Raw genomic sequence first — 25,997 nt, 5'->3', positions numbered from 1 at the left:
CAAATGGTAAAATATAAAAAAAAATATCCAATGGACAATTTTTCTTTTAATAAATATATACACCTACGAAACAATTATTAGAATTGATTATATCCCAACTTTTTTTATTTTCATAAAAATTACGGATTTTAAAGTGCAATGAAAAAGACAGTTAATTTCTGTATAGTCAACATTTTTTTATAAATGTGACATTATAGAGTAAAAATTTGTCATTTTTACCCGAGTATACCCTTTTGAATGCGCGAAGAACCTATCAATCCAACCAAATATAGACAACATGATGTGTTTTATTATATGTACATTTCTTTTTGTCTAATTTTGTTTTATTATTAAATATTTAAAAAAAATATATTTTTATCTACATACAGGTGGTAGGGTACTCAGTTACAAGTGTATTCAGTTAGTTTCAATTAGAAGCTTCGGTTAGTTTGCATTGTAATTTTATTTAAGGAGTTTCAGTAGCAAAGTTAAACATATAACGAGTTGGAGTGAGTAGTAGGTGTACAATGATTTTATAATAAATAACTGTATATTGTTTTTATTAAATAAATAACTGTGATCCTTGCTGTGATATTAATAACTTTAAAAATTACATTGATTACGTTCAAACTGGATTTAAAAAGTGTTTCGAAAACACGAGAAAGTAACTAGAAAACCCCAGACTAAAATTAAAATCAAAAAGTGTTATTGCTAAAACTAAAAACAATCATGTGCTAAAATGTAATCAGAAGTTCAATTTTCTCTGACTCAAAGTAATTTATATTGATTAGTTGCTTCTTCTCAACAACAACGAAGAATTGATAAGTTTTGCGAAATTATCACAGGATTTATTCTTTTTTTTACATTTATTTACTCTACATACAAAAATTGGAAGTTGACAGTTCCGGGTTTTCTTAAAAATACGAAAAAACAAAGTTATTTTTATTTTCTGAAAATATTTTAAAAATTATAATTTTCCCTTCAGACAATAAATTAACCAAACCCATGCGTTTAAGATACCTTTTAAAACTTTGTAAAAACTTGAACACAGCTCTTAATAATCCTTAACTTGGATATTAATAGGGTTTATTTTATAGCAGCTTTGTATACGTTTTTATATACAAAGATAGCAGAAGTTGTTTGCTTGTTTATAGCGCCATCTCTTTTTGAGATCATAAACGAATTCAGTTAATCCTTATAATGGTTTTTGTTTTTGATATTTATTTAATTTTTTATTGCATCCTTTCTGTTTCCTATAAAACCTGCATCCATCTCTTAAATGTCATTACTTGCTTCTATTTGAATATAGAATACAATTTGGAGACTTTTTTAATATTTCAAATTTATGTTTTCCAGGGAATACTCGTATGTCTGCAACAATGAACGGAACAAATAGCGTTCAAAACATCCCTCAATTAGAACCTCTACCCAATAAGATGTTCATAATTCCCAATTGGTTGAATCAAAATATTTTTACAAGCATCGTCAAAAATGATTATGGAGAGTTTTCGAAAGTAACTAACTTTACTGTGACACCAGTAGCAAAATCTGGTGAAAATACTTCATCGGTTATGTTTCGGGTGACAATTGAAGTGGACCTTTTAGGTAAATTGCCAAACTTTGTGTTTTTGCATACATTTTATAAAATGGTTGTTGTTGTTTTTATTTTGTTCGCCTTACAGAAGATGGACCTACCAAAACTATATCATTCATCTTGAAAACAAATCACAACGACGATAGTATGTTATCACTTCTTGAAACTTTAATGCTATTTCCCAAAGAACAAGAAATGTATTCTTCAATAATTCCCAAATTTGAGGCTTTGTACGAGGATGCTGGGAAGCTAGTCAATTTTGCCCCTAGATCTTATAAGTTGGCTAATAATCCACCATTAGAATATGTTCTCTTGGAGGATGTTTGCAGGAAGAACTTTCGAAGTGCCAATCGACTAGTCGGTCTCGATATGGTGCACATGAAACATGCTCTGGTTAAGCTGGCTGAGTTTCATGCTGCTTCAGCATGTCTCCACGAACGTAATGGTTCCTATGGAGAACAATTCATGTATTCGATATTTACTGAGAAATATCGTTCAATTTTGACAACTCTAAATAGTTCTGAAGTGTTTCTGAGTCATCTGAAGAAATGGAAGAACTGTGCTAAATATGCTGAGATGTTGGTAAGAGTGTGTCTTGTATAGAAAATCTTTTTTTTTTTAAACAGACCTCTGTTTTTAAAGGCTGACAGTGACAACTATTTAGTGGATCGAATCATCCAAGCTGGAAAATACAATCCCAGCGAGTTCAATGTTCTCAATCATGGTGACTTTTGGAGCAATAACATCATGTTTCAATACGATGCATTTGGAAAAATCAAAGAAACTTGTTTTATTGATTTTCAAATTGGCAAATATGGAAGTCCGGCTTATGACCTTTACTACTTGATTCTAACTTCAGCTCAAATGAAAATTAAACTATCAGAATTTGATTATATGATAAAATTCTATTATGATAATTTAATAGAAAATTTAAAACTTCTAGAGTATCATAGACCTTTGCCGAAATTAAGGAACTTGCATATTTCTTTGCTAAAACATGGACTTTCTGGTAAGAAAAACTTATAATATGGTACCGTTGTTATTTGTCATTAATTTGTATTATTTGTATTTTTTGTGTCATAGCTTATTTGATTGTTTCACAAATTTTACCAGTTGTGATGTTGGATGACAATTCAATTACTAAAATTAACAATGAAGATGGTTTAAGGCTTAAGTCGGCTATGTATAGCAATATCAATTACGTGAAAGCAATGGAAGTAATAATGCCATGGCTGGATAATCGTGGACTCTTAGATTTTTGTTGAAATTTTAAAATCATGTATTTATGAAAATAAATAAAAACGGTATTAAATTTCCCTGAGATAATTGTTTATATGTATGCTTGGAATTTAAAATCTTGAAATTTATCGAAGTTTCGTGTCTGTTTGTGTCTTTTGAATGTTCAACGTTCGGAATACTTTCATCGCTTTTTAAAGGACATCTAGAGATATTCAGCCGGCCCCATCCGTTCGGAAAAATAAATCATCGGGTAAAATTTTCGATCGAATGATTTTGTCGGATCGTAGTACAATCGTAAACAGATTTCGATACGTATTGACCCATGTAGTTGACAGTTACATTTCCTAAAACAAAATATTTTAAATGAACAATCATGAGCGGAATAAAAGTGGATAGCGAAGCACTATTTTTGGAAGCGGAGAGATACGAAGAAACATAAAGTCCTACAAGCCTTTCTATCTAATGCTCTGACCGGGGAACGAAAATTATACTCGAGGAAACCTTTGCCCCAAATTGATATTATTGGATATGCCAGCAGAACAAATTGATGAATCCAGGATACATGTGGAAACAAAAACAGGATTCCTTTGAGTGTGTTTATAATATTTGTACTAGATTTGTGATTTTTATATGTTGTAAATGCCAATTTCCAAGAAGCTAATCATGTTTCCCATTTATGGAACATCAGCCCGGGAAGAAAATTCAAATTTTTTGCACTTTGAATTTTGATCGTTCTATCCAAAGTCAATGTTTACTGTATTATTGTCGTGCCAGTGAATCTTGAACTCCAACATTTTGGTTTTAAACTCAAGTTTTTTCTTTGTCAGCTTTGGAATAGCTTGTTGAGTGTCATGTTCCTGATCGATATCTATGTCAATGGGTGGAGAGTTCTGTGCTTTTATATCAGGTGGGAAATTTCCAGCGGTATTTCTTTCCTTAAGGGATTTTGTTGCTACCAAAGTTATCGAGATCCTTATGTTAACAGGTGCAATTACGCTTTCTTCGATTTCGCTCAAATAAGTTCTACCAGCCGATTGTACTGAATTTGATTTGTTTTGACATTTTATGGCTATGCAAAGTACGAATAACACACGAATATGACATTGTCAAAGCACATTAAATTTATTTTCGTTGATCTATCTGGTTGACCTATTTAACAAATTTCGTTCAAATCGGAGAACATTTCTATCGGATTCGATGATAAGGTTGATTGACTCAAAATACATTTTATTTTACAGATAATTTAAAAAAAAATAGAAAATTGAAATTCTTTAAGCTTATTTAATTTCATACAAAATATTTTGGTTAACAGCAGTTGCGTTTTGTATAAAAACTAAATACACAGTTAAAAAAAATCCATGGACAAATGTTAAAAATTGAAAAATACTTCTTTATTGGAATTACAAAAATACTTTTCAAATTTCTTTAAATTGCTCATAACATCAAAATATCAGGTGTACCAATAAATTGATGATTAATTGTCAATTGTATGACAAGAACCAATTAGTAAATGCAGTTGATGTTAAGCTGACTAATTTTTTAAGCCAAAAAATCAGTCAGCAGGCTTTTCCACATTTCGAAAGAAATAAGAACTGATGATACCACTTTTAATTGATGTTTTGTTAATTCAATAATAGCTTAAGGATTGACTGCACTTTATATAAGTCAATTTCTTTTTTCAATTTATTTTGTTCAAATTCAATTACCATAATTTGAAAGTTTTGTTCAATATTCCGGCGTAAAATAATTCCTAATAAATGCAAACACACAAATCATACATTTGTTGTCAACATATGAATTAGTCCTATAAAATAAGGCAAAAAAAAGAGGTCAACCAAAATCAGAACTTGTTTCTACTCAATTTTAACAAAAACCTTGCACGTAGATTTTATGAGAATTTGTTAAGAATACAAAAAGGAAGGTATAAACCAGTTCCTAGGTACAATCTCTTATTCTAAGGTAAGATACTTATTTTACTGAACTAAATTTAAAAATAAAACCCGGTTGTTTCTCATACGTTTGAAAATGTTTTAAACTTTTCCGTACAATGCAACTATAACAAAATTATATAGTTTAGATAATTACATATAAAAAGCTGTGATCAATTAAATGATTGATTTTAATTATTGAACGCATAAATCACAATTTAACAATAGATAATAAAAAAGACTTAATAAACTTGGTTTGTCTAGATCTGAATATTAAGTTTGCATTTTAAAATAATCGTGATTCATTGGGCATTTCTATAATTGTGTTAAGGAAAGTTCGAAATTCCTTCAATAGGAAAAACTTGAGTGACAAATTTTATTCACTATAGCCCCAATTGTTCCGATTAAAAATATTTCCACTGTAAAAAAAAGTTTCTCCAAATTTAAAAACATCGTTAACAAATCTAATACCACCGATGCCAAACAAAATTTTGGAGGAAAATATAATAAAAGTTCGGAAAATCAAAACATTTTCAGTAAAGTTGTATTTAATTCAAATGTATGGAGTTTTTAAGATAAGGACTTGTCAACTTTCACAATTGGAGAAAGTACGTTGAAAAAGCAAACGCTCTTAAAGTTGTGGTCAACCACTCCGAATTTCGGTAGAAAACGTTTGCAGAAGTTTCTCGTTCGGTATTAGAAAAACCCCATATAATTTGAATATTTATCAGCACTTCAATTGTCTGTCTAATCTGTTAATTGCATTCAAGACCTTAAAAACTGCATTCTCATTGATATTGTAATTAAATATAATAAACACTGAATGCACTTCACTTTATCAATTAAATACTAACGAACTGTGCTATAATTGATGATATCTTTATGCTTCTGGTTTGTTTTAATCAAATAGTTGTTGGCAGTTGTTAAATATTAGTCAAACGTGTAAGTTGAAGTTGAAAAATAAGAAAATTAAAAACAAACAAAAATACTTATTTATATATTTTATTTTCATTGGATAGAAATAATGTCGATACAAAAAAATGAAATTGATGATGTTAATCCAAACAAAAACCTCCAAATTCCCGAATGGATCAATGCAAACTACTTTCAAGGTATTCTCGCAAAAGATTATCCCGATTTTGAGAGAATAGTAAAGTTTATCACTAACGCTGCAACTGGACCTGGAGAAAATTTTACAACTATTATGGTTCGAGTTATAATCGATTTACAACTAAAAAGTAATGTTTATTTTAATTTGAATACAAATTTTAATTTTTGTTTTATTGTACAGACTCAAAAAGCCTAACAACCTCTTACATTCTTAAAACATCTCTTATTAATTCTGGGGCTTCGGAACTTTTTATCAACATGAATATTTTCCCCAAAGAAATGGAAATATATCAAAGTATTTTACCGAAATTCGAAAAACTCTACAAGGAATCATCCAGGAAAATTGTAAAATTTGGACCTGAATGCAAATTTATCGAAGACTTTGCTGAGAGGACCAGTATTGTTATGGAAGATCTAAGGCGAAAAAAATTCAAAAACATTAATCGTTGTCTTGGTCTTGATTTGTATCACATGGAAGAAGTTCTCAAGAAATTAGCTCAATTCCATGCAGCTTCAGCTGTAAGTTTCGAACGTTTTGGTCCGTTTTCCGAACATTTCAGTCAGTCATTCTTTGACGAAAACAATAGGGCCTTTTTTGAAGAACGCGGTAAAGCTCAAAGGAAGATATTCTTGGATGTAATGAAGAAGTGGGGAGGTTGTGAAAGATATATGGAAATATGGGTAAGTAAAGTGACTTTTGCATGGCCAAAATTTCAAAACAGCTTTTTTTGTACTTATTGTAAAACTTTTAATTTATGTAAATTTAAAAAAGCTGCTTCGAGGAAATTATTAGGTCTACAGATATGGTTCCAGGCTTAAATTATATCTAAGTCTATAGTCCTAAGATTGATTGTAAAACGTTATTGTTAGGGTTTCATATCAATTCTATGACTGTTTTTTAGCAATAATTTTGTATTCAATTTCTTAAGAACTCAATGTTTATACAAGTGTTTTTGGAATTTTTTAATGTTTTGAATTTTGTTTAAACTTTCTATCTTTTTTTTTCATTTCGTTGTAAATATTTAAAATGTGTTTGGTTTTTAGCCCTTAAACAGTTGATAATATGTTTTGCAGACTTTATACGTCAGTAAAAAAGTTATTTTTATTACGGCTATTAATAGAGCTTTATGTTATCTAAGTGTCTTTTGTCGGCAAAGAACTTGAGTCAATTTATCCGAAATAAATGTTTGTATTTGCCAGATAGTCATAACTTACAATTAAATTTCTTAACAATTGTGTAGAAGGATATAATTAAGACGATTTTTGTTTTATTGCAGCCAAATTATGAAAACATCCTACAATGGTTTATTGAACAGGAAAAACCCGCCCCCAATGAGTTTGCCGTCCTCAATCATGGAGATTGTTGGTCAAATAACATTATGTTTCAGTACGATGCCAATGCTAAAATAAAAGAAACTTATTTTGTGGATTTTCAAATGTGCAAATGGGGCACCCCAGCTCAGGATCTTTATTACTTGATAACATCATCGGCAGCTTATGACGTCAAAGTGGCTGAATTTGACAAACTTATTAGAATTTATCATGAGAATTTGGCTGCTAATTTGAAGATTTTAAAGTACTCTAAATCAATTCCAACATTGAAAGATATTCATATGATAATGATAAAATATTCTTTATGGGGTAAGTTTTTGAGTTTGGTTTAAGATATGGAATTTCAATAGAGAATTTTACCTTTGAATTGCAGGCTTTTTTACGGCTATCAATACTATGATTGTGATTCTTTTGGATCCAAACGAAAACGCCAATATTGATAGTTACATGAATGACGAAGAATTTCGAGCCAGGAGTTTGATGAATCCTCGATACATTAAAGCGATGAAGCAGTTGCTTCCATGGTGGGAGAATCGTGGAGTATTTTCTATTTAGCTCGAAATTATATCAATGGTGTAAATAAGTATTTTTTTAGTACAATAGAAAATTATGTTTCCTTAACCTTATATGTATTCCTATACCTAAAACGAGCAAGACATTTGTGAGTCACTATTATCATTTGTATATGTTTTAGTTTTCTGTGGATTTATTTATATTACATATAATACATATAAATAAAATATGATTCAATACAAATATACATGCAATACAGACTTGACAACTTTAAATTTAATTTGTGAACGAACCATTTCATCAACCTTTCATTGTCACTAATTTCAATTAACTCAATATTTGTACCATGGTTAAGTACAAGGAGAAAAAACGCCTGCAAATTCAAAACAAATTCTACTGAAATTTGAAATATAGGTGACCGCAACTTCAAGAACGTTATCTCCAATTCTTGGTTGTATAACTCGTTCTAGTAGACGGCAATACAAGTTTAGTGCAAGATTTGCAGTCTACATATTTGTAGTGTGAAGTTGCCGAGTCAGTGAGACAATGGGTGGGTCGAAGTGTCGAAAATGTCGCTGCCATTCAAATGAACTTATCAAAATCAGTTAACTCCAAGACTCGGCGGCCGAATTCTTAAGAACTGGACAACGAAGTTTGGAAGAATTTCCAATATTGTCCTTAGTGTCAAAAGTCTTCCAACAGCATCCAATAAGATGAAAATTGAGAATTTTCTATTTAATGAAAATTTTCCGTTTGTACGGTTGGTTGATTTTATCCAAATATTAGACAATTTTTTGGTAGAAAATTGGCTGACGAGTTTTGTCGTCTAGTTACAAATTGTGTGTTTACATTTTTGGAAGACGAGTAATTGGTAAAGTCGAAGAGAGAGACAGACGAAGAGGAACATAAGTTGCCACAGAAAAGTATTCGAATTCGGTAGAATGAAAAACTTTGTGTGTTTCTTAAAACAGAATTGGCTAAAAGAGTTTTTAGATTGAGGCATTATCAATGTCAAAGTTGAAGATGTGTGGAGGTTTGAAAATTTGCATTTACATTTGTTGACCTACAATTCAAATTACGTGATTTTGCCAGACGGTAAATTCTTATTTCTTTCCAGTTTTTAAATTATTTAAGAATCCTGAATACGTTTGTTGTTGTTTTCTGCTCAACTGCCAATTTTAAATAAGATAATACTAATAAAAGCAACACAAAATTGGCCGACGTTTGGTGTAGAAAATTGGTTTATTTGTTTGCAAAAAATCTGCCAGTTTGCTTAAGGTTTATGATCGTTATACCTCAAGAAATGGGCTAGAAAATATGCCTAGACTATTTTCTTAGCCGACAATATTGGAAGAACTTAGAACCAACAAAAGCGGCAATATGTTGATATGTGTGACCGAGTCATCGAAAATGAGATTTAACGAATTAACCGCTGCAAGTGTAACGGCTATGACCATCTCAACTAAGTCGAGATCCATTCATAAATGTTTTGAATGTACTTCAAGCCGATAATCAAGTTTTTGAAATATCTCAAATGGTCTGCGTTTTATTTTTAAAAAAAGCTGTCAAACCGTCATTAAAAAACTTATATTCTTAGTGTTTCGTTATAAAAAATTCAAGTAAGCACATTTAAGTTTAGCCAGTAATCATCTTTAATAACAATTATTTGCAGAATTCCATCGCAGGTTTTTTTCAAAACACGATACTTAATTCAATACTTTACGATTCCAGGAAGTACTTCATAATTTTAAAAATCGGTCAGTAGCTTTATTACAAACCAAATTCTCTAAATTCCAAATTCTTTAATCCCGAATTTAACAAAGCAACAAAAAAAAAAGAAATAAAATTAATTTTACATTTCACTTGCTTAAAAAGCTTTCAAAACTCGTTTCATTGGAAATAAACTTACGTACCTACTCGTATATATAATTTAAGTTAAATTCTCAAAATACAAATTTAATATTTTTACTCAATTACCTACAAAACTTATTTATCAGTTCTTTAACAAAACACACTTACAAAATAAATATTAAATAAAGGTTTATTTTGGTTTTATTGTAGTACTAATGAATTCAGAAACATCATAACCTTCTCCTCCCCAAACATTAAAATGGAGACAGACATTTTATTAATTTTTATTAATTAACAGTGTTTTAGTTTGATTGTATAATTTTATAGGTCTATGTAAATTATTACGATATATTTTTAGGCCTGGTTATTTAAAATACAGTTCATTCAGTTAAAACCTTTGAAGTGGAAAGAACCTTTGGGTTTCGTGGAATTTTGTTTTTAGTTTTATGTTTTTAAATTTATCTGGTGAGAAAAGTAATTCTTAGTGAATTTATTACTATAAATGTGTTAATATTTGAGAATTATTTTCTGCGGACTGTTGCGGCACCTAATTTTTTAACTGCGACTTTACTAACTGCATTTCTAAAGTATTGCAGTCTTTTACATTTCTGTTGCCAATTAAAAATTTCGAAAATTTCGATTTGTCTATATTAAAAATAAAAAAAAAAGATTTTTAGAGAGATGTACTTATACGTTTGTTCGAACTACCGTACGCTTGGGAAGCTTTTTTCTGTCCAAACCTCAAGAAGCACTAGATAATAAAATAATAATATATAAAGATTCAGAAAGGACTCTCGAAAAAATAGAGTGGGTGGTTGTTACCATAGCAATTTATGAAAAAAGTACAAAATATCTAATTAAATTTTATATTCTATAAAGTGATGTGTATACCCAAACTATTAAAATTAAAATATAATAAATAAAATAAAATAATTGCTTCCTCGAATATTTTACGAACAAAAAATTATTTTATTACCAGAATATTTCATGCAACTAAGAATAACGTTTTTGAAATCTTGTAAAATTTTGAAAAATATAGATTTGACGTTTTTTTTAACAAACAATAATAACTTAAAAAAACTAATGCCTAATAAAAGTTTTTAAAAATGAAAAATTGGACTTTTCAAAGGTTAGGTTAGGTTAGGATATAGTGGCTGTCCAAGATGGAAACGGACACACTTAGGCCAGTTTAATGGCCCATTGTGATACCACATGAATCTTGTGGCTTCCTCCTCAGCTTAATGGAACCAGTTTGAGTCCCTTACGAAACGTGAAAGGCTTATAATGCTGATATGATTTAGATCGTTAAAGAAGAATTCTCCTAGGTAATTTTTGAGTTTTCGAACCAGAGCAAGGCATGTGCATAAAAATGTTTGGATCAAAAACCGAAAATGCGATTTTTCTATAAAACAAACATATTTTTTTTAATTTTCGCTAAAATTTCGTTTTGTTAATTAGGCTTATTTCAATGTAAAAATATTTTTTTATTGCTCCAGAAGGTTACCCTCATTAGAACTGTTATTTTGTTTTTAAGTTTTCTCAAGAACTAATGAATCGATCTTAATAATATTTGATGATCAAAACCGCTTTTACTTTTGATTTTGTATTTGAAATTCGATGTCTTGAATATGGGCCATCATTTTTTTAACAATTTGAAATTTAAAACGTATATTAATAATTTTAATTTACAAATTTTAAATCTTAAAATATTTTTAAGCAGACTCTTTGCATACATAGCAAGTTCGTACGATTGGAGGAAGTGCGAGTCCATTTGTATTTACTCGTATATTGTCAAACTACGCATATGTTAATAAATTATAATAAGCATAAAACTCTATACATTTATCCTAAAAAACAGGCCGTCACATGGGATGGGATGGATATAGGTTGTCATACCAGAGATTTTAGGTTCAATCCCTGACTGTGCCAATAAAAAATGGCTGTCAAATTTAAAACAAAACAACTATCTTGTTACTAATAATTTTTCAAGGCAAAACTTGCATATGTTCCGAATTTCTTACAACAATTCCAAGACAGAAACTGACAATAGGAAACTACTTAAGTCACGTTATAAAGACTGCAGCAGAGAAATATAGTATTGGATACTGTTATCGTTGAACATAATAAAACACCTGTTTGTATTATTTTTTCGATCACTATACAGATAGATCAATATATTTTTTAATTAATAAATGAGACAAATTCTTTACAAACCTATATCTAAATGGAATTTTATTTATTTAAAACATCAAAAGAACTTGTTTGTTTGACAAATACAATTCTAATTTAAGCAGAAATCACACAATACAAATTAAACATTTTATTCTCAATCAAACCACATACCTCCACACCTGGTTATTACTTTTTAAAGCAAACAAACTTGGCATCAAATAAAAAAAAGGTTAATTTGGGTATACAAAAAATTTAAAAGATCAATAAATTACGAGTATTGAATTTTTATTTATGGAGGCTCTAAATATCTACCGAGAGCAAGGGAAATTGGAAGTGTTTTAAATTTATTGTATTACCTATATTTTGTCACTGTGTAAACTTACATCATATGTTTTTAGATCGTAATTCTGAAAGTTGTGATCAATCTTCATTCAGCAAGAAACCTTAGTAGTGGAAAGAACGTTTGTGATTTATTTTTTCTTAAAATTACATAATTTGTTTTCCTGGTGAGGAAAGTTGCATTTCATTAACATTTAATTAATTTTAGTTCCTCAATAAATAATTAAAATCATTGTTAAAGTTTGTATTAAGGATAATGATAAAAATCAATATTAAGTATTTTAACCAAATACAAATTTACAACAATGATATTTTCAAATAATTCGATTGTTATTAATAAAGATAACACAAAATATAGCAGTGATGCTATTTCTAAGTGAATAATAGTCGTTTAAGGGTTTTGAAGACAGTATTTTAAAGCTCTGAATTCATATTTGTAAAAACTTACAAAATAGAAACATTTTCAGAACTACATTTTTCATTATTAAAAAAAATTGATTTTACTTTTGCAGTGACAAACCATGCCAACCAATTTCCAAACTGAGTGTGATATTATTAATCCAAATACATATCTCAGCATTCCTAAATGCATCACTGAAGAACTCTTTGAAAAAAACATTAAATCTGATTTTCCGAACTGTTCAAAAATTATCAAATTTACTCCAGTCGCTGCCCTTAGAGCTGGAGAAAATTATGCTTCAAAATTATTAAGAATTTATGTCGATATTCAACTCAACGGTAAAGTCAAAAACATACAATTTAAAATTATAAAATTCCATTAAAAAGAATTTTCACAGACGGAAGCATTGTTAAGACATCGTACATTATCAAGACTGGAGCCGAAAGTGAATACACTCGCAGCTACGTCGATTCTATTTATGGATTTCCCAAGGATCAAGAAATTCTCGAAGTCATTTATCCAACATTTCAGCAAATGTATTCTGAAGTTGGTAAGAAAATCCAATTTGGTCCAAGTTTTAAATTTGCCTTCGAGACTCCTGACTCTCTGAAAATAATTGTTATGGATGATCTGCGACGACAGAATTTCTTGAATGTTGATCGTCTGGAAGGTATGGATATGATACACATGAAATGTGTTTTGACAAAACTAGCAGCCCTACATGCCGCTTCAGCGGTTTACTGTGAACGCTTTGGACCATTTTCGGAAATCCTCAGCCACAGTCTGTTTATAGAAAAATACAGGAACACTTTTAAAAGCTTTGGAGCTGGATCCGAAACCATGTTTCAAAGTCTTCTTCCCAGGTGGGGTGGCTGCGAAAAATATGTTCCAATGTGGGTGAGTTTCAATTCATTAGAAAGCACTTTTCAAAAAGTTTCCATAATGTTCGTATTACTACCTTCTCTAGCCAAATCCAGATAAACTCTTCGAATGGTACAAAAAATCAACAACTCCTGATCCAAATGAATTCAATGTGTTGAATCATGGTGATTGTTGGGTCAACAACATAATGTTTCAGCACAATAACGCCACCGGAGAAGTTACGGAAACATATTTCATTGATTATCAACTAACTTGCTATGGCAATCCAGCACAAGATCTTTATTACTTTATCACTGCTTCTCCTAATCATGACTTGCGTATTAAGGAATTCGATTATTTCCTAAAAATCTATCATGAAAACTTGGTAGAGAACTTAAGACTTCTAAAGTATCAAAAGCAAATTCCGAGTCTCAAGGACATTCACAACTATATGATCAAGTATTCGCTGTGGAGTAAGTATTGAACTTTTAGACTGCTTTCTTTTAGACAAGCCTCTTTTCAAATATTTTGATATACTGTGCTTTTCCTTAAGGTTTCTGGGTTGCAACATCAATTATGCCACTAGTCTTGGACGATAGCGAAAATAACAATAGCAATGCAGACATGGAAAGTTTGATGATTGAAACCGAAGAATCAAATCAATTGAAAATGAAACCGCGATATGTTAAATTTATGAAGCAACTTTTGCCATGGTGGGAGAATCGGGGATTGTTTGAATTTTAAATGCATTTCTTTAAGGCAATATAATTTTTCAAAAACATTGTTATGTATTTACTGTGGAGAATTGAAATAAATTGTTAAGAAAAACATGTTCTTCTAAAAACTTCCCAACTTTTGTACTTGAAACTTGAAATTAAAAATTAGTTGTTTTTTTTTTTAAAGTGACTAAATTGGCTAAAACAGACACTTCGTTCAGTATGAAAGTAAAGATGTGTTTAATTTTGCTTGATTGAAATTTCTTGAATTGTTTTGTTTTTAGGTCCATTTAAAATTTGGAATGTAATCATGGAACTAATGTCAAAAAAAAATCGAATTCATTCGATGATTATAATCTTAAAAGTTTTTCTATTAAATATTCATGCAACTCATTTTTCAAATTAATCAATTTAAAATCTTTATTTTGGTACAGTAAAGTGTTAAAGTTAAATTAAAATTAAAATGTGAAACCATAAAGAAACACAAATTATGGTTTAACTAAGAAAACACGTAGAAAATCTTCGGTTCAATACTAAAGCTGTAAAGGTAACGTTAAAATGAGTACCCGTATGTATACGTTACTTTTGGTATAAATATTCGGTACAAATGTATCGTTACTAGTTACTTTCGTTACTTTCATTGAAATTGGTATTTTCGTTAAAAATGTATTAGGTACATATTTCAGACGTACAAGAGCACAAGCCAAATGATACATTTTTGTTTAAAATTGTACATAAACACAAAGATAGTTTGTGTATGTGTTAATTTGAATGCAGCTGATATCAGGATATTAGTTTTCTCAGCACAGTGAGCGGAAAATATGAAGTAAATATTGAGAGAAACTTAAATAAAAGATATTAAATGTGTTGCATTGAAAATATATATTTAAATTTTTGTCATTTTATCTTTTTTATATTATACTTTTAAAGAGCCAAATTATACTTCCATTGCATTGGCTATTGCATTTGCATTACATTCGTTACCTGATATATTTGGAATTTCTTTGACATCTTCGCACGTTTCGATAGGGATACGTCTAGAAGGCATTGGAGAAGGTTGCACATTTGGAACATTTGGTTTAGACAGTAAATGTTTTTTTAAATTTGTAACTGAACCACCTTTAACAGAATAACATGTCTTGAATTGGACTAAAAAAGTTCCAAAGTGTACTTCTTTTTCAATATCAATACTGACACAAAGTAACGGTAACATAAGTAAATGATGCAATCCATACAAATAACAATAACACCAAAAAAAAAAGATATCAATACCACATATCAGAGAAAGGGAGATAGAAAACCAAACTGCCAAAATAAATTTTGCCTAAAATTAGAAGCTAGTGCAGCGGAATGTTGTTTTTTCTCATTTCAATTTGAACTCCGCATTGTCTATCTCTCATTCTACAACCTACAACAGATACGAAAAATGAAAAGAGACGTTACCCATTACGATAAAAACGCACACTTAACTTATACTACTCAACTACTTAGCTATATGTACATGTTAACTCGAACTCACATATGACACACACAGTTCACAGAAAAACGAAACACAGCACACTATCTCAGGATACATTATGACAGTGTAATACCACTTTCTATGCTGGTATGTAATGCGTCATTTAGTATGAAATAACTACCTAAACAAAAGTAACTAGATCATAAAAGTAACGACATTTATTTCAGAGTACCGAAACGTTACTCGGTACAAACTAAAATACCCGTTACTAAGTAACGAATACATACGATATGCTACAGCTCTATTCAATACATGCCCTGACTTTTTCACGGGTACTGCCTCTTGCAAGAACAAATCCTCCAAGAGTAATTCTTGTCATGAAAAGTGCTTTCTTAAATAAGCCGTTCAAATTCGGCTTTTTATTATTTTCTATTTAAGAAAACGCTTCAAAACTCAAGAGTTGAAGCGTGGGATGCGACCCACACTGATAACTTGTATTCCTGCACATCAATATTTGTATAAGTTTGGCAAAATATTAATAACAAAATTTTGTTCTCAAAATTTTAGTCGAAACCCATTTTCTATGAGTTTTTATAGGTTTTTGTTTTTTGTAAAAAAAAAGTTTTCCTTTCTTTCCTTATACAAACTTAATTTAAAGTTAACAATTGTATTTTGCATATGATAAAATAAGATTGATTACAATATCTCTTTTCACGTTGGACATATAGAAACTATATGGCAAATATTGCATACGTCAAAAACGTCGAACTCTAGATTTTAATGAAACATGACATTTCAATTCCAGAGAAGTCGAAAAATGTGGGTCTTCCGATTTCTCCCGTCTGTCAGTCCTAGTCTCTACAGTCAAACTATTGGGTCGATTGCATCGCAATTCTATACTTCTCAAAAACGAACCGACATATTTGTATTAAATGTTCTCTAATTTTGTGTTCTTAATTTGGCTCCTTTCAATGAAAAAAAATATATTTTTTAATGCTCCAGAAGGATGCCCCATACTCCTCATAGAACTGTTATTTTGTTTTAATTTTTGTCAAGAACTAAAATATTTATTTTTTATTTTGTAAAACTCAATATCTCAAAAATGGGTGAACATTTTTTAACGAAATTTTGAAGAAAAAAAAATTGTAAAACAAAGTTTTTTTTTGAATTAATAAAATAGTGTAGGCGATAATTTATTAGTAGTCACTGTTCTTGCAAGCCATACTGTCTTATACTTGCAATATTTTGTCTTCAAGCTAAGTAAATAGAAACCAATTCCATTGCTTTGATTTCAATGGTAATGATCGTATGATCTTCAAGATTACATAAATGTACCGTATTATGCTAAATGTTATAAAAGCTTCTATCAATAGCTGTATGGGTCGATTCTTAAATAAACTGCCATATAGTTAAGATCTCGTGTTTTGTGTTCTATTGATTTTAAAGACTCGGCACCACAGTTTTCAGAAGTGGAATCTTACCACAGTGTCATTTTGAGTTTAATTTTTAAATTTCGAGAATATTTAACAAGTTAATATGCCAGAAGAATTCGACCAGTTCCTAGAAGTAGCAACTGTTGCTATTCTCATAAATGTTTTGCGTTCTTTGAATATGCAAACTTATGGTAGTAAAGCGACGTTAAGACTTCGTGTAGAGGAAGCAGTTGCAGGCTATGAAGAGGAAGATCTTTTAAGACTGGTTCAAGAACATAGGCCTGAAGGAGCTAGAAACATGGAAGAGGAACACGTGTCAAATGATGATAGCGAGGAGATTGATGAGGAGCTAAACCTTCTTCGAGAAGCTTGTAGAAAGAAAGAGGAGATAATTCAACTGAAGCAGAAACTGAGACAATTGCAGATGGACGACGCAGACTCAAACCAAAAGTCACATGCTTCGCATAATTTCAAGGATATGGAAGATTTAATGTGTCCATTTAGTGGAGATGATAACTTCCCTATTGATCGGTGGGTTGAACATTTCAATGAGTATGCAGAAATTCTTCATTTAGACGACCGCACAAAGTTTATATATGGGAAGAGACTCCTAAGTGGTACAGCAAGGCTTTTCGTGAGAACCCTGAAGTTACGAAGCTGGACAGAACTGAGAGACGCACTCGTTGGTGAGTTTAAGTGTTATGTAACAAAAGCTGATATCTTTCGTGAACTTAGCTCAAGAAAAAGACGACGAGATGAAACTGTTCAACAATATGTTTTGTGCATGCAAGAAATCGCATCCCATAATCCCGTGGAAGAAGAAGACCTAATCCAATTTATTATCAAAGGCATTGCCGATACAGAAGTCAACAAAAGCATTCTTTACAACGCCAATAACATCGATGAGCTCAAGCTCGCGTTACGAAAGTATGAGAAATACAAGAACAACAGTCGTGACAATTTGCCAGCAAAGCCCAGTACATCACATCAAGTGTACAATCGCAGCAAACAACAAAACAATACATTTCGGACAAGTAATCGCCCAACAACAACAGAACGTGACGCAAATGTGGCTCCAGCTAGTGGCTCTTATCATCAGAAGAAAGAGTTCACCTGTTTCAAGTGTGGTTGCCGGGGACACATTGCCAACAACTGTCCCAGCAAGAAACCGGTTATGACACTTCAAGATGATAACAGCAAGATGAATCCAGCAGTCAACAACAATGTTTCCCATCATGCATCCAGCGGTTCTGGAAAACAACGTTCGTCAGCAGCTAATGATTTCGAGAAAGATGTTTTTTATAAGTTTGTACATGGCCATGCAGAAAGTTCGATCACTTTAACAACGCTTTTGGACTCGGGGAGTCCAATAAGTTTTATTCAAGAGAAATTTTTGTCACCGTTTATGATCGCACCGTTGGAACCAAACAGTCGCTCCTACTGCGGCGTCAACAACAGCCCACTTAGTGTCTTGGGAAGTGTTAACTCTCTCATATTTTTTGATAAGTTTCCAACTAATCTCTCTTTACTTGTAGTTAAAAATCATTCGATGAGCTATCCTGTTGTGCTTGGTAGAAACTTCATTGAGAAAATTGGTATGGTGCTGCAAAGAACCAACGAAGTAGCTGAGAGTCAAGAGAATAAATTATCAACAGAATCTATCAATGTCCAGAGTCATCGTGTTTCAAGTCTGTCGTTGCCGTCGTCGTCAAGTGATTGTCAACAAACGCATGCTGTTGTCAATAAGTCTGTAATTTCGTCGAGTCAATGTCATCAATTGCATGGATCTGTAAGTAATGTTAATGATGGTGTAGATTTTGTTTCCCAAATATTAAATATTGACGTCAGTGATGAGCATTCAGAGTTTGAAATTAAAGTGAATGAGGATTTACCTTTTAATATTCGGAAAAAAGTGTTGTAGAGATAGTAAGACCAGTTTTTCACCCGAGTTCTGATAAAATTTGTTTGAAAGAAAGTCAATTTAAGATGAGGATAGTTTTGTCTAGAGATATTTTGTTTCATTGCCCTCCGCGGAGATTGCCTTTTGCACACAAAATTGAACTTGAAAAGATTCTTAAAGATTTGTTATATAAGGGTATAATTCGAGAATCTAGTTCACAATACGCGTCCCCTATCGTGCTTGTCGAAAAGAAAAATAAAGAGTTCAACCTGTGTGTTGACTTTAGGGAGTTGAACAAAATTACTCAGCGCGACAACTACCCGTTACCTCTGATTGAGGACAATATTGACAGGTTAAAAGATAAAAAGTTTTATACAACCCTAGATTTAAGGAACGGATTTTATCACGTTTCGCTGGAAGATGATTCAATGAAGTATACTTCATTTACTACTCCCATTGGTCAGTTCGAATTCACAAGGATGCCTTTCGGGCTTCGAAATGCTCCTTCTGTTTTTGAACGATACATGAAGTATTTGTTTGGGAAAATGATTTCACAATCAAAAATCATGACCTATTTAGATGATATACTTATTGCCACCGAAACCATTGAAGAGCACATGGAGATTCTTAGAGAAGTCATAAATATAGTCGTTGAAAAGGGTTTGCAGCTCAGGTTGGACAAATGTCTTTTCTTACAAAAAGAAATTACTTATTTAGGTTACAGAATAACCGAAGCTGGTGTCAGCCCAAACGATGCAAACCTCAAAGCTATTCAAAATTTTCCAACACCGACTTCAACTAAAGATGTGCATAGCTTTCTCGGACTGTGTTCTTATTTTAGAAAATTTATTTATCGATTTGCAAACATAGCAAAGCCTTTATACGACCTACTTAAAAAGGATGCTCCATTCATTTTTGGTTTTAGGGAAATAGAAGTTTTTAAATTGTTAAAAAATAAATTGATTTCAGCCCCAGTTTTATCAATTTACAGTCCACATAACATCACAGAGTTACACTGTGATGCAAGTGCGCAAGGCTTCGGAGCGGTGTTGCTTCAAAAACAAAGTGATGGAAGATTCCATCCGGTATTTTACTTTTCCAAGCGTACGACACCTGCTGAAAGTAAATTCCACAGCTACGAGCTGGAGACATTGTCTATAATCTATGCATTAAAACGATTCAGAATATATCTTCTCGGAATTCCGTTCAAGGTTGTGACAGATTGTCAGGCTCTAGTGCAAACCTTAAGCAAAAAATCGTTGAATCCTCGTATCTCAAGGTGGGCGTTGGAGCTGCAAGCGTACGAGTATTCGGTCGAGCATAGAAAAAGTGATCGCATGTCACATGTGGATTCCTTGAGCAGATCTTTTAATATCATGCATATAGACGATGAATCTTTTGAATTTGTTCTAGCCGCTGCCCAGAAACTTGACCCTAAGATAATTTCAATTGCTGCAGAGTTGAGTAGGACTGAAAGCCCTTTGTATGAAATGGTTGATGGGTTGATTTATCGAAAGATTAAAGATAAAATAGTTTTCTACGTCCCATCTCATATGGAGGATCAGGTCATTAGAACACACCACGAAGCGCTTTGCCATTTAGGGGTCGAGAAATGTTTTGCACACCTGTCCGGATTATATTGGTTTCCTAAAATGAAGGACAAGATCAAGACTTTAATTAAAGGGTGTCTCAAATGCATCTATTTCTCCCCTGGATCAGGGAAAAACCGAAGGAGTTCTGCACTCTATACCCAAAGGAAAGCTTCCCTTTGATACCATACATATCGACCATCTCGGTCCTTTTCCTAACTCCCGTTCTAGCAAGAAACATATTCTTGTGGTAGTTGATGGTTTTACCAAATTTGCAAAGTTATATGCGACTAAAAGCACTCAGAGTAAAGAAGCTATATCTTGTTTAGAAACATATTTTGCCAACTTTTCAAGACCAAATCGCATAATATCAGATCGTGGAACCTGTTTCACCTCAAAGGAGTTTGCTGAGTATATGAAAGCCAACAATATTCAACATGTTAAAGTGGCAACTCACTCCCCACAATCTAATGGTCAGGTTGAACGCCTTAACCGCATAATAACACCTATGCTTGCAAAAGAGTGTGAAGCCTCATCGAACAGTGGTTGGGACAAACATTTGGATAAAGTTGAGTTTGCTATCAACAACAGTGTCAACCGAAGCACCGGTTTTGCTCCAAGCACCTTATTATTTGGTAGAAATCAGAAAGGAGAGTTTTGTGACAAGGTCAGAGAATATTTAGTTGAAAAGGTAGCCTCTGAAGGAAAGAGTTTGGAAGACATTAGGGATGAAGCTGAAGTCAATATTGAAAGGGAACAAAAACGAAATAAAACTTATTATGACAATCATCATAAAAGTCCGACAAAATATAAACCTGGCGATTACATTATGGTAAAAAATGTCGTCACCACTCCGGGAATAAATAAAAAACTGTTGGCCAAATATCGAGGACCATATGAGGTTAAAAGCGTCCTACCTAATGACAGATATACTATTGGTGACATCGACGGCTTACAATTATCACGGCTACCTTACAAAGGTATAAGCTCTCCGAGCAATATGAGATTGTACGCGGTACCCAACGCTGACTTGAAGCATGACAAGATGAATGCATCTTAAGAATAAAAGTCAACTTAATAAATCTCATTCATTTTATAATGCGCCCACACTAATAATCTCAATGTATTTATTATCGACAAATAATTTTTTTTATAATTTAACTTTTTATTCTTAATTGCTTTGAATGTGATTTGTAATTTTCTTTATTTAAATGTTCATTTAATTTAATTTCTTTTTTACATATTCTATGTATTTACACGAAATTTATAAGTTCTTACACGATTGACATGTCAAATGATTTTATAAGTTCTCAAGAATTTATTATCGATATTATATTATTTGTATTTTGTATTATGTAATCGGGACGATTTCACGATCAGGATGGCCGATCTGTAGGCGATAATTTATTAGTAGTCACTGTTCTTGCAAGCCATACTGTCTTATACTTGCAATATTTTGTCTTCAAGCTAAGTAAATAGAAACCAATTCCATTGCTTTGATTTCAATGGTAATGATCGTATGATCTTCAAGATTACATAAATGTACCGTATTATGCTAAATGTTATAAAAGCTTCTATCAATAGCTGTATGGGTCGATTCTTAAATAAACTGCCATATAGTTAAGATCTCGTGTTTTGTGTTCTATTGATTTTAAAGACTCTGCACCACAATAGCATTAAAATTTTTGAAGACAAACTTGAGTTCAATTTGTAGTCAAAAATAATTGTGACCAATAATTGTTTTTTTGTAGCATTTTTTGAAAGTTTTTATTTCTTAGAAAAAAAAACAGCATTTGAAGTTTTCAAAGAAAATTAAATTATGTTTAAAACAAAATTTGGTATAGAATATAATAATTTTGAATCCCATAACTTCATGTTTTCGAGATTGAATTGAGTCGAAAATTAGTTTTTACCAATTGTGTGTAGCATTTTCTGTAAACTTGTAGTTTCTGAAAACTCTTAATTGATTTTTTCTACAAATTTTACCAAATATTAAAACCAACATTATTAATGAAACAATATTAGTTTAAAGCAAATATCTTAGCATTTCGCCAAGATGTTTAAGTTGAAAATCAGTTTTAACAAACTTTTAGTAGTATTTTGTTGAATGTTTTTATTTTTTGTAAAAAAGACAGTCATTTAAATTTTTATTAAAATTTGACCAATGTCAAAAACTTTATTCTTTGATGTATACAATAATTTTGAAGTAGTTTAATTTTTTGTTTAATATTCGACAAACATTTTTTTAAGTTTTGTGTTGGTTTAATAAAAATTGTAAATTGAACAATTTTTTAATATAATAAAGTATAATGTACTATTTATTGGACATTGGTTCGAGATTTTTGAGGTCTTTTAAAATTAATATAGTACAATGAATCCACAGATTTTTTCAGAAAGTTCATTCTGAATATTTGGATGTTTTTATCTGTAAACAAAATTTATTTATGACCGACAGAAAAAGGTTCTATGACCTTTAATAAAGTAAAGTAAAGTAGTAAATCAAAGTACGATAAAACGTCATATTTTATCCTACTCAATTTTTAATAAGGGCTTACTCTGTTTCTACAATTCGAGACAAAACTATTTACAAGAACCCTAATACACAAATTATTCTGAAAACTTATTTTATTTACCAACACCTCCATTAATGTGTTTTTTAAACCTAAACACATATTATTAAATAATACCAAAATAAATGTCTAAGTAAATCTGTCAGGTTAAAACCTAAAATTTGTTTAAATAAATATATTCAAAAGCTCAGCCTCTAGTATTTAGAATTTGCCATTTCATAAATGTCATTATTTCAGTCTTCTATAAAAGCTTTCGCTCTTGAATTCATAAACAACAAAACCCTATCAATCATTCAAAATATTCATGCAGTATCTAATCAGCTGGTTTTATTTGAATTCTTAGCACTAAGTTCAAGAAATATGAATAAAATACAACAAAAATAAGACCGAAAAGCTAAATACATTCTCACCACGTGAGTTTCATTTACTCTTCAAAGAAATCGTGACGAAAAAGCTTTACCCAGTCAACTATGTAGCTGTGAGCCTAACCATGTGACTCTGTAGTATTTTTTCTTAGATTGTTTTGAAGAGTGATTGAGTTTTTTTTTATAAATTTGTTCGGCTTCGGTTTTGAAAATAAACACAACACAAAAATGGGAACAGGATCAAAAACAACCTATCAACCTCCTGAATGGCTAACATCCGACTTTCTTCAAGACGTTCTCAAGGAATATTTTAAAGACAACACAATTCTAGTTAAGAATATGATCGTTCAGAGTGCGTGTTCGCCGGGTAAGGTAGAAGGTTTTGCTAGTGAACTTCATAGGGCAACTTTTAACTTGGTGAGAAATGCTGAACCTGGGAAATTTTCTGTTATCATAAAAGTGAGTTCTTCTTAAAGTTATATTTAAAAAGAATAAAACATCAAATTAACGTTGCAGGACCATCCAAAGGGCTACAGTGGTATGATAGCCCAGAAGAGTAAACTATTTCATCGTGAAATTCTCAGCTACAAGGAAATTCTGCCAAGAATTGAAGAGCTCTTAGCGACCATTGGTGATAGTACTAAAATTTCACCAGCTTGCTACTACACCACCGAAACTCCTGAACCTTTTTTGATACTCGAGGACATGCAAGTTAGTGGATTCAAGACCTTTGAAAAGCAACGACTTCTTAATTTGGATTACGTCCTTCCAACAATGGAGAAACTTGCGAAAATGCATGCTTGTTCGGCAGTATTGGCTGCAAAAGATCCCAAGCTAATGGAATTCTTTAATGAAGCTCCGATTTCAAGAAATCCAGATCGCAAAGATTTTCTGGGATTTTTTCCGGTTAATATTCGTTGTGTAGCCGAAGAAGTTGCCCAATGGAAGGGTTTCGAAGAAATCACCGAAAAACTTTTCAAATTGGCCGAGAATGTACTGCAGGAAAGTTTGGCAATGTACGATACACATGTGAATGGATTTCAAGTTTTCAATTTAGCTGATATTTGGATAAATAATTTGATGTTTCGATTGGATGATACTAGTTTGGAACCTCAAGATGTCATATTGGTAAGAGAATTCTTGGACAAAAATTGGTGTTTCGTGTATGATACCAGAATTTCATTTTTAGTTAGATTATCAATTGGCGTATTTCGGTTCACCAGCAACAGATATCAATTACTTTTTATTTGGGTCAATGAATGAAAATGTTAGAAAGGTGCATTTTAAGTTCATTGTGAGGGAATATCACAGACATTTGAAGGAAACTTTGGAAAAACTGAATTATAGTGGAAAGATTCCTACTCTGAAAGATATTCACGTTGAAATTATTCAAAATAGTTTGATTGGTGAGTGATGGTATTTAGTAAGGAATTAAAACTTAAGAACTAGGAAATGTTATGGAATTATCAACGCTTGGTTTTTAATTTTAATTATACTATAACGGAATTGATTCATATTTAAAAATATCAGTTTAAAAATTGTTGAAACTTCGTTTTCTGTGTAGACAAATATTAAAATTCTGTATGAAGAACAGGACTAGGGTTCTAGTTTCAAAACCTTAAGTATTGAATCAATTCTTCAATACGAGATCAGATAACCTTTATGGACAACATTTTAGCCGATAATTTTTAATTTTCAATGAATGCGTAACGAGCTTTAAACCTATCCAAGTCATGAATACTATAAGGGTATGTGAAACGCAGTTTTTAAAAGTCTTATAAGCGTTCTGTACTGTCTCAATGGTAAGAATAATTCGAATATATCATGAATGAGAAAATACAATTTGATAAGAATGTCCTCTCACCACGTGTAGAAATGTAGAAACATAAAGAGTTTGAAAAGATTATCATTTAAATCTTTATATTTATTTAAAATTTGTATTTACTTTTATTTATTTGATTTTATTTTGTTTATTTAACAATCTCAAATGATAAAATAATATATTTTAAAAATGCAGTAATCTCAAAGCTTATAACATAAGATTGCAATTTATCTAAGACAATGCGTGTTCGTCATCGTCGAGTCACGTGCAGCTTCTTTTTGTTTTACAAATGACAAATAAGAGTCTCCAACTGATCATAATTTACAAATATTGTAATAAAATTTAACTTATTCAACAATATAAATATTAGAAGGGATTTATTTCAATTGCACTTTAAATATTTAATGAGAAAATTTTCCAAACAGTTTTATAATTTAAGACAAATGTTTTAATTTATTAATTATACCTACCACAATTTATAAATACTTCTGGTGTTATAACTTTTTAACGACCATATAATTGCTTTATTATTTAATATGCTAATTTATTTATTATTATTAATCTATTTTTTGAAAGGTGTTATCGCTTCAACTTGTCTCACACCTTTAATCTTAATGGAAGCTGAAAGTTTTGAAAATCTGGAAAACCTTACAAGTCGTACCGATGAAGGTGATAAAATGCGTCGAGAAAACGTTCAGAACTTAAAGTATCGAGCATATTTGCAGAGGACATTGAAAGAATTCGAATTGAGTGGATTTTTGGATATTTAAAAAACGTAATGTTGTTTGAAAACAAAAAATAAAGAAATCCTGGCCATTGAATCTG

The 25,997-nt window shown here is 31.2% G+C and overlaps 3 protein-coding genes across 3 annotated transcripts; all 3 read left to right on the top strand.

Annotated features, from left to right (window-relative positions):
• Positions 1-407: 407 nt before the first annotated feature.
• Positions 408-14,177, top strand: LOC129948329 (uncharacterized). Its single transcript, XM_056059290.1, has 14 exons — positions 408-488; positions 1,336-1,584; positions 1,662-2,155; positions 2,216-2,582; positions 2,657-2,833; positions 5,316-5,348; positions 5,760-5,978; positions 6,032-6,531; positions 7,128-7,491; positions 7,556-7,722; positions 12,573-12,795; positions 12,855-13,354; positions 13,425-13,791; positions 13,872-14,177. Exons 2-14 carry the CDS (start codon positions 1,347-1,349, stop codon positions 14,060-14,062), a joined length of 3,840 nt encoding a protein of 1,279 aa, XP_055915265.1. The 5' UTR covers positions 408-488; positions 1,336-1,346; the 3' UTR covers positions 14,063-14,177.
• Positions 5,532-7,953, top strand: LOC129953902 (uncharacterized). Its single transcript, XM_056067439.1, has 5 exons — positions 5,532-5,682; positions 5,760-5,978; positions 6,032-6,531; positions 7,128-7,491; positions 7,556-7,953. Exons 2-5 carry the CDS (start codon positions 5,765-5,767, stop codon positions 7,735-7,737), a joined length of 1,260 nt encoding a protein of 419 aa, XP_055923414.1. The 5' UTR covers positions 5,532-5,682; positions 5,760-5,764; the 3' UTR covers positions 7,738-7,953.
• Positions 14,178-23,435: 9,258 nt separating the features above from the next.
• On the top strand, positions 23,436-25,993 carry LOC129953903 (uncharacterized). The gene is made up of 4 exons (XM_056067440.1): positions 23,436-23,809; positions 23,867-24,478; positions 24,540-24,756; positions 25,749-25,993. Exons 1-4 carry the CDS (start codon positions 23,579-23,581, stop codon positions 25,940-25,942), a joined length of 1,254 nt encoding a protein of 417 aa, XP_055923415.1. The 5' UTR covers positions 23,436-23,578; the 3' UTR covers positions 25,943-25,993.
• The last annotated feature ends 4 nt before the right edge of the window (positions 25,994-25,997 follow it).

The sequence above is a fragment of the Eupeodes corollae genome, chromosome 1 (assembly GCF_945859685.1).
Source record: "Eupeodes corollae chromosome 1, idEupCoro1.1, whole genome shotgun sequence".
NCBI lineage: Eukaryota > Metazoa > Arthropoda > Insecta > Diptera > Syrphidae > Eupeodes > Eupeodes corollae.
This window is presented reverse-complemented; position numbering and strand designations above follow the sequence as displayed.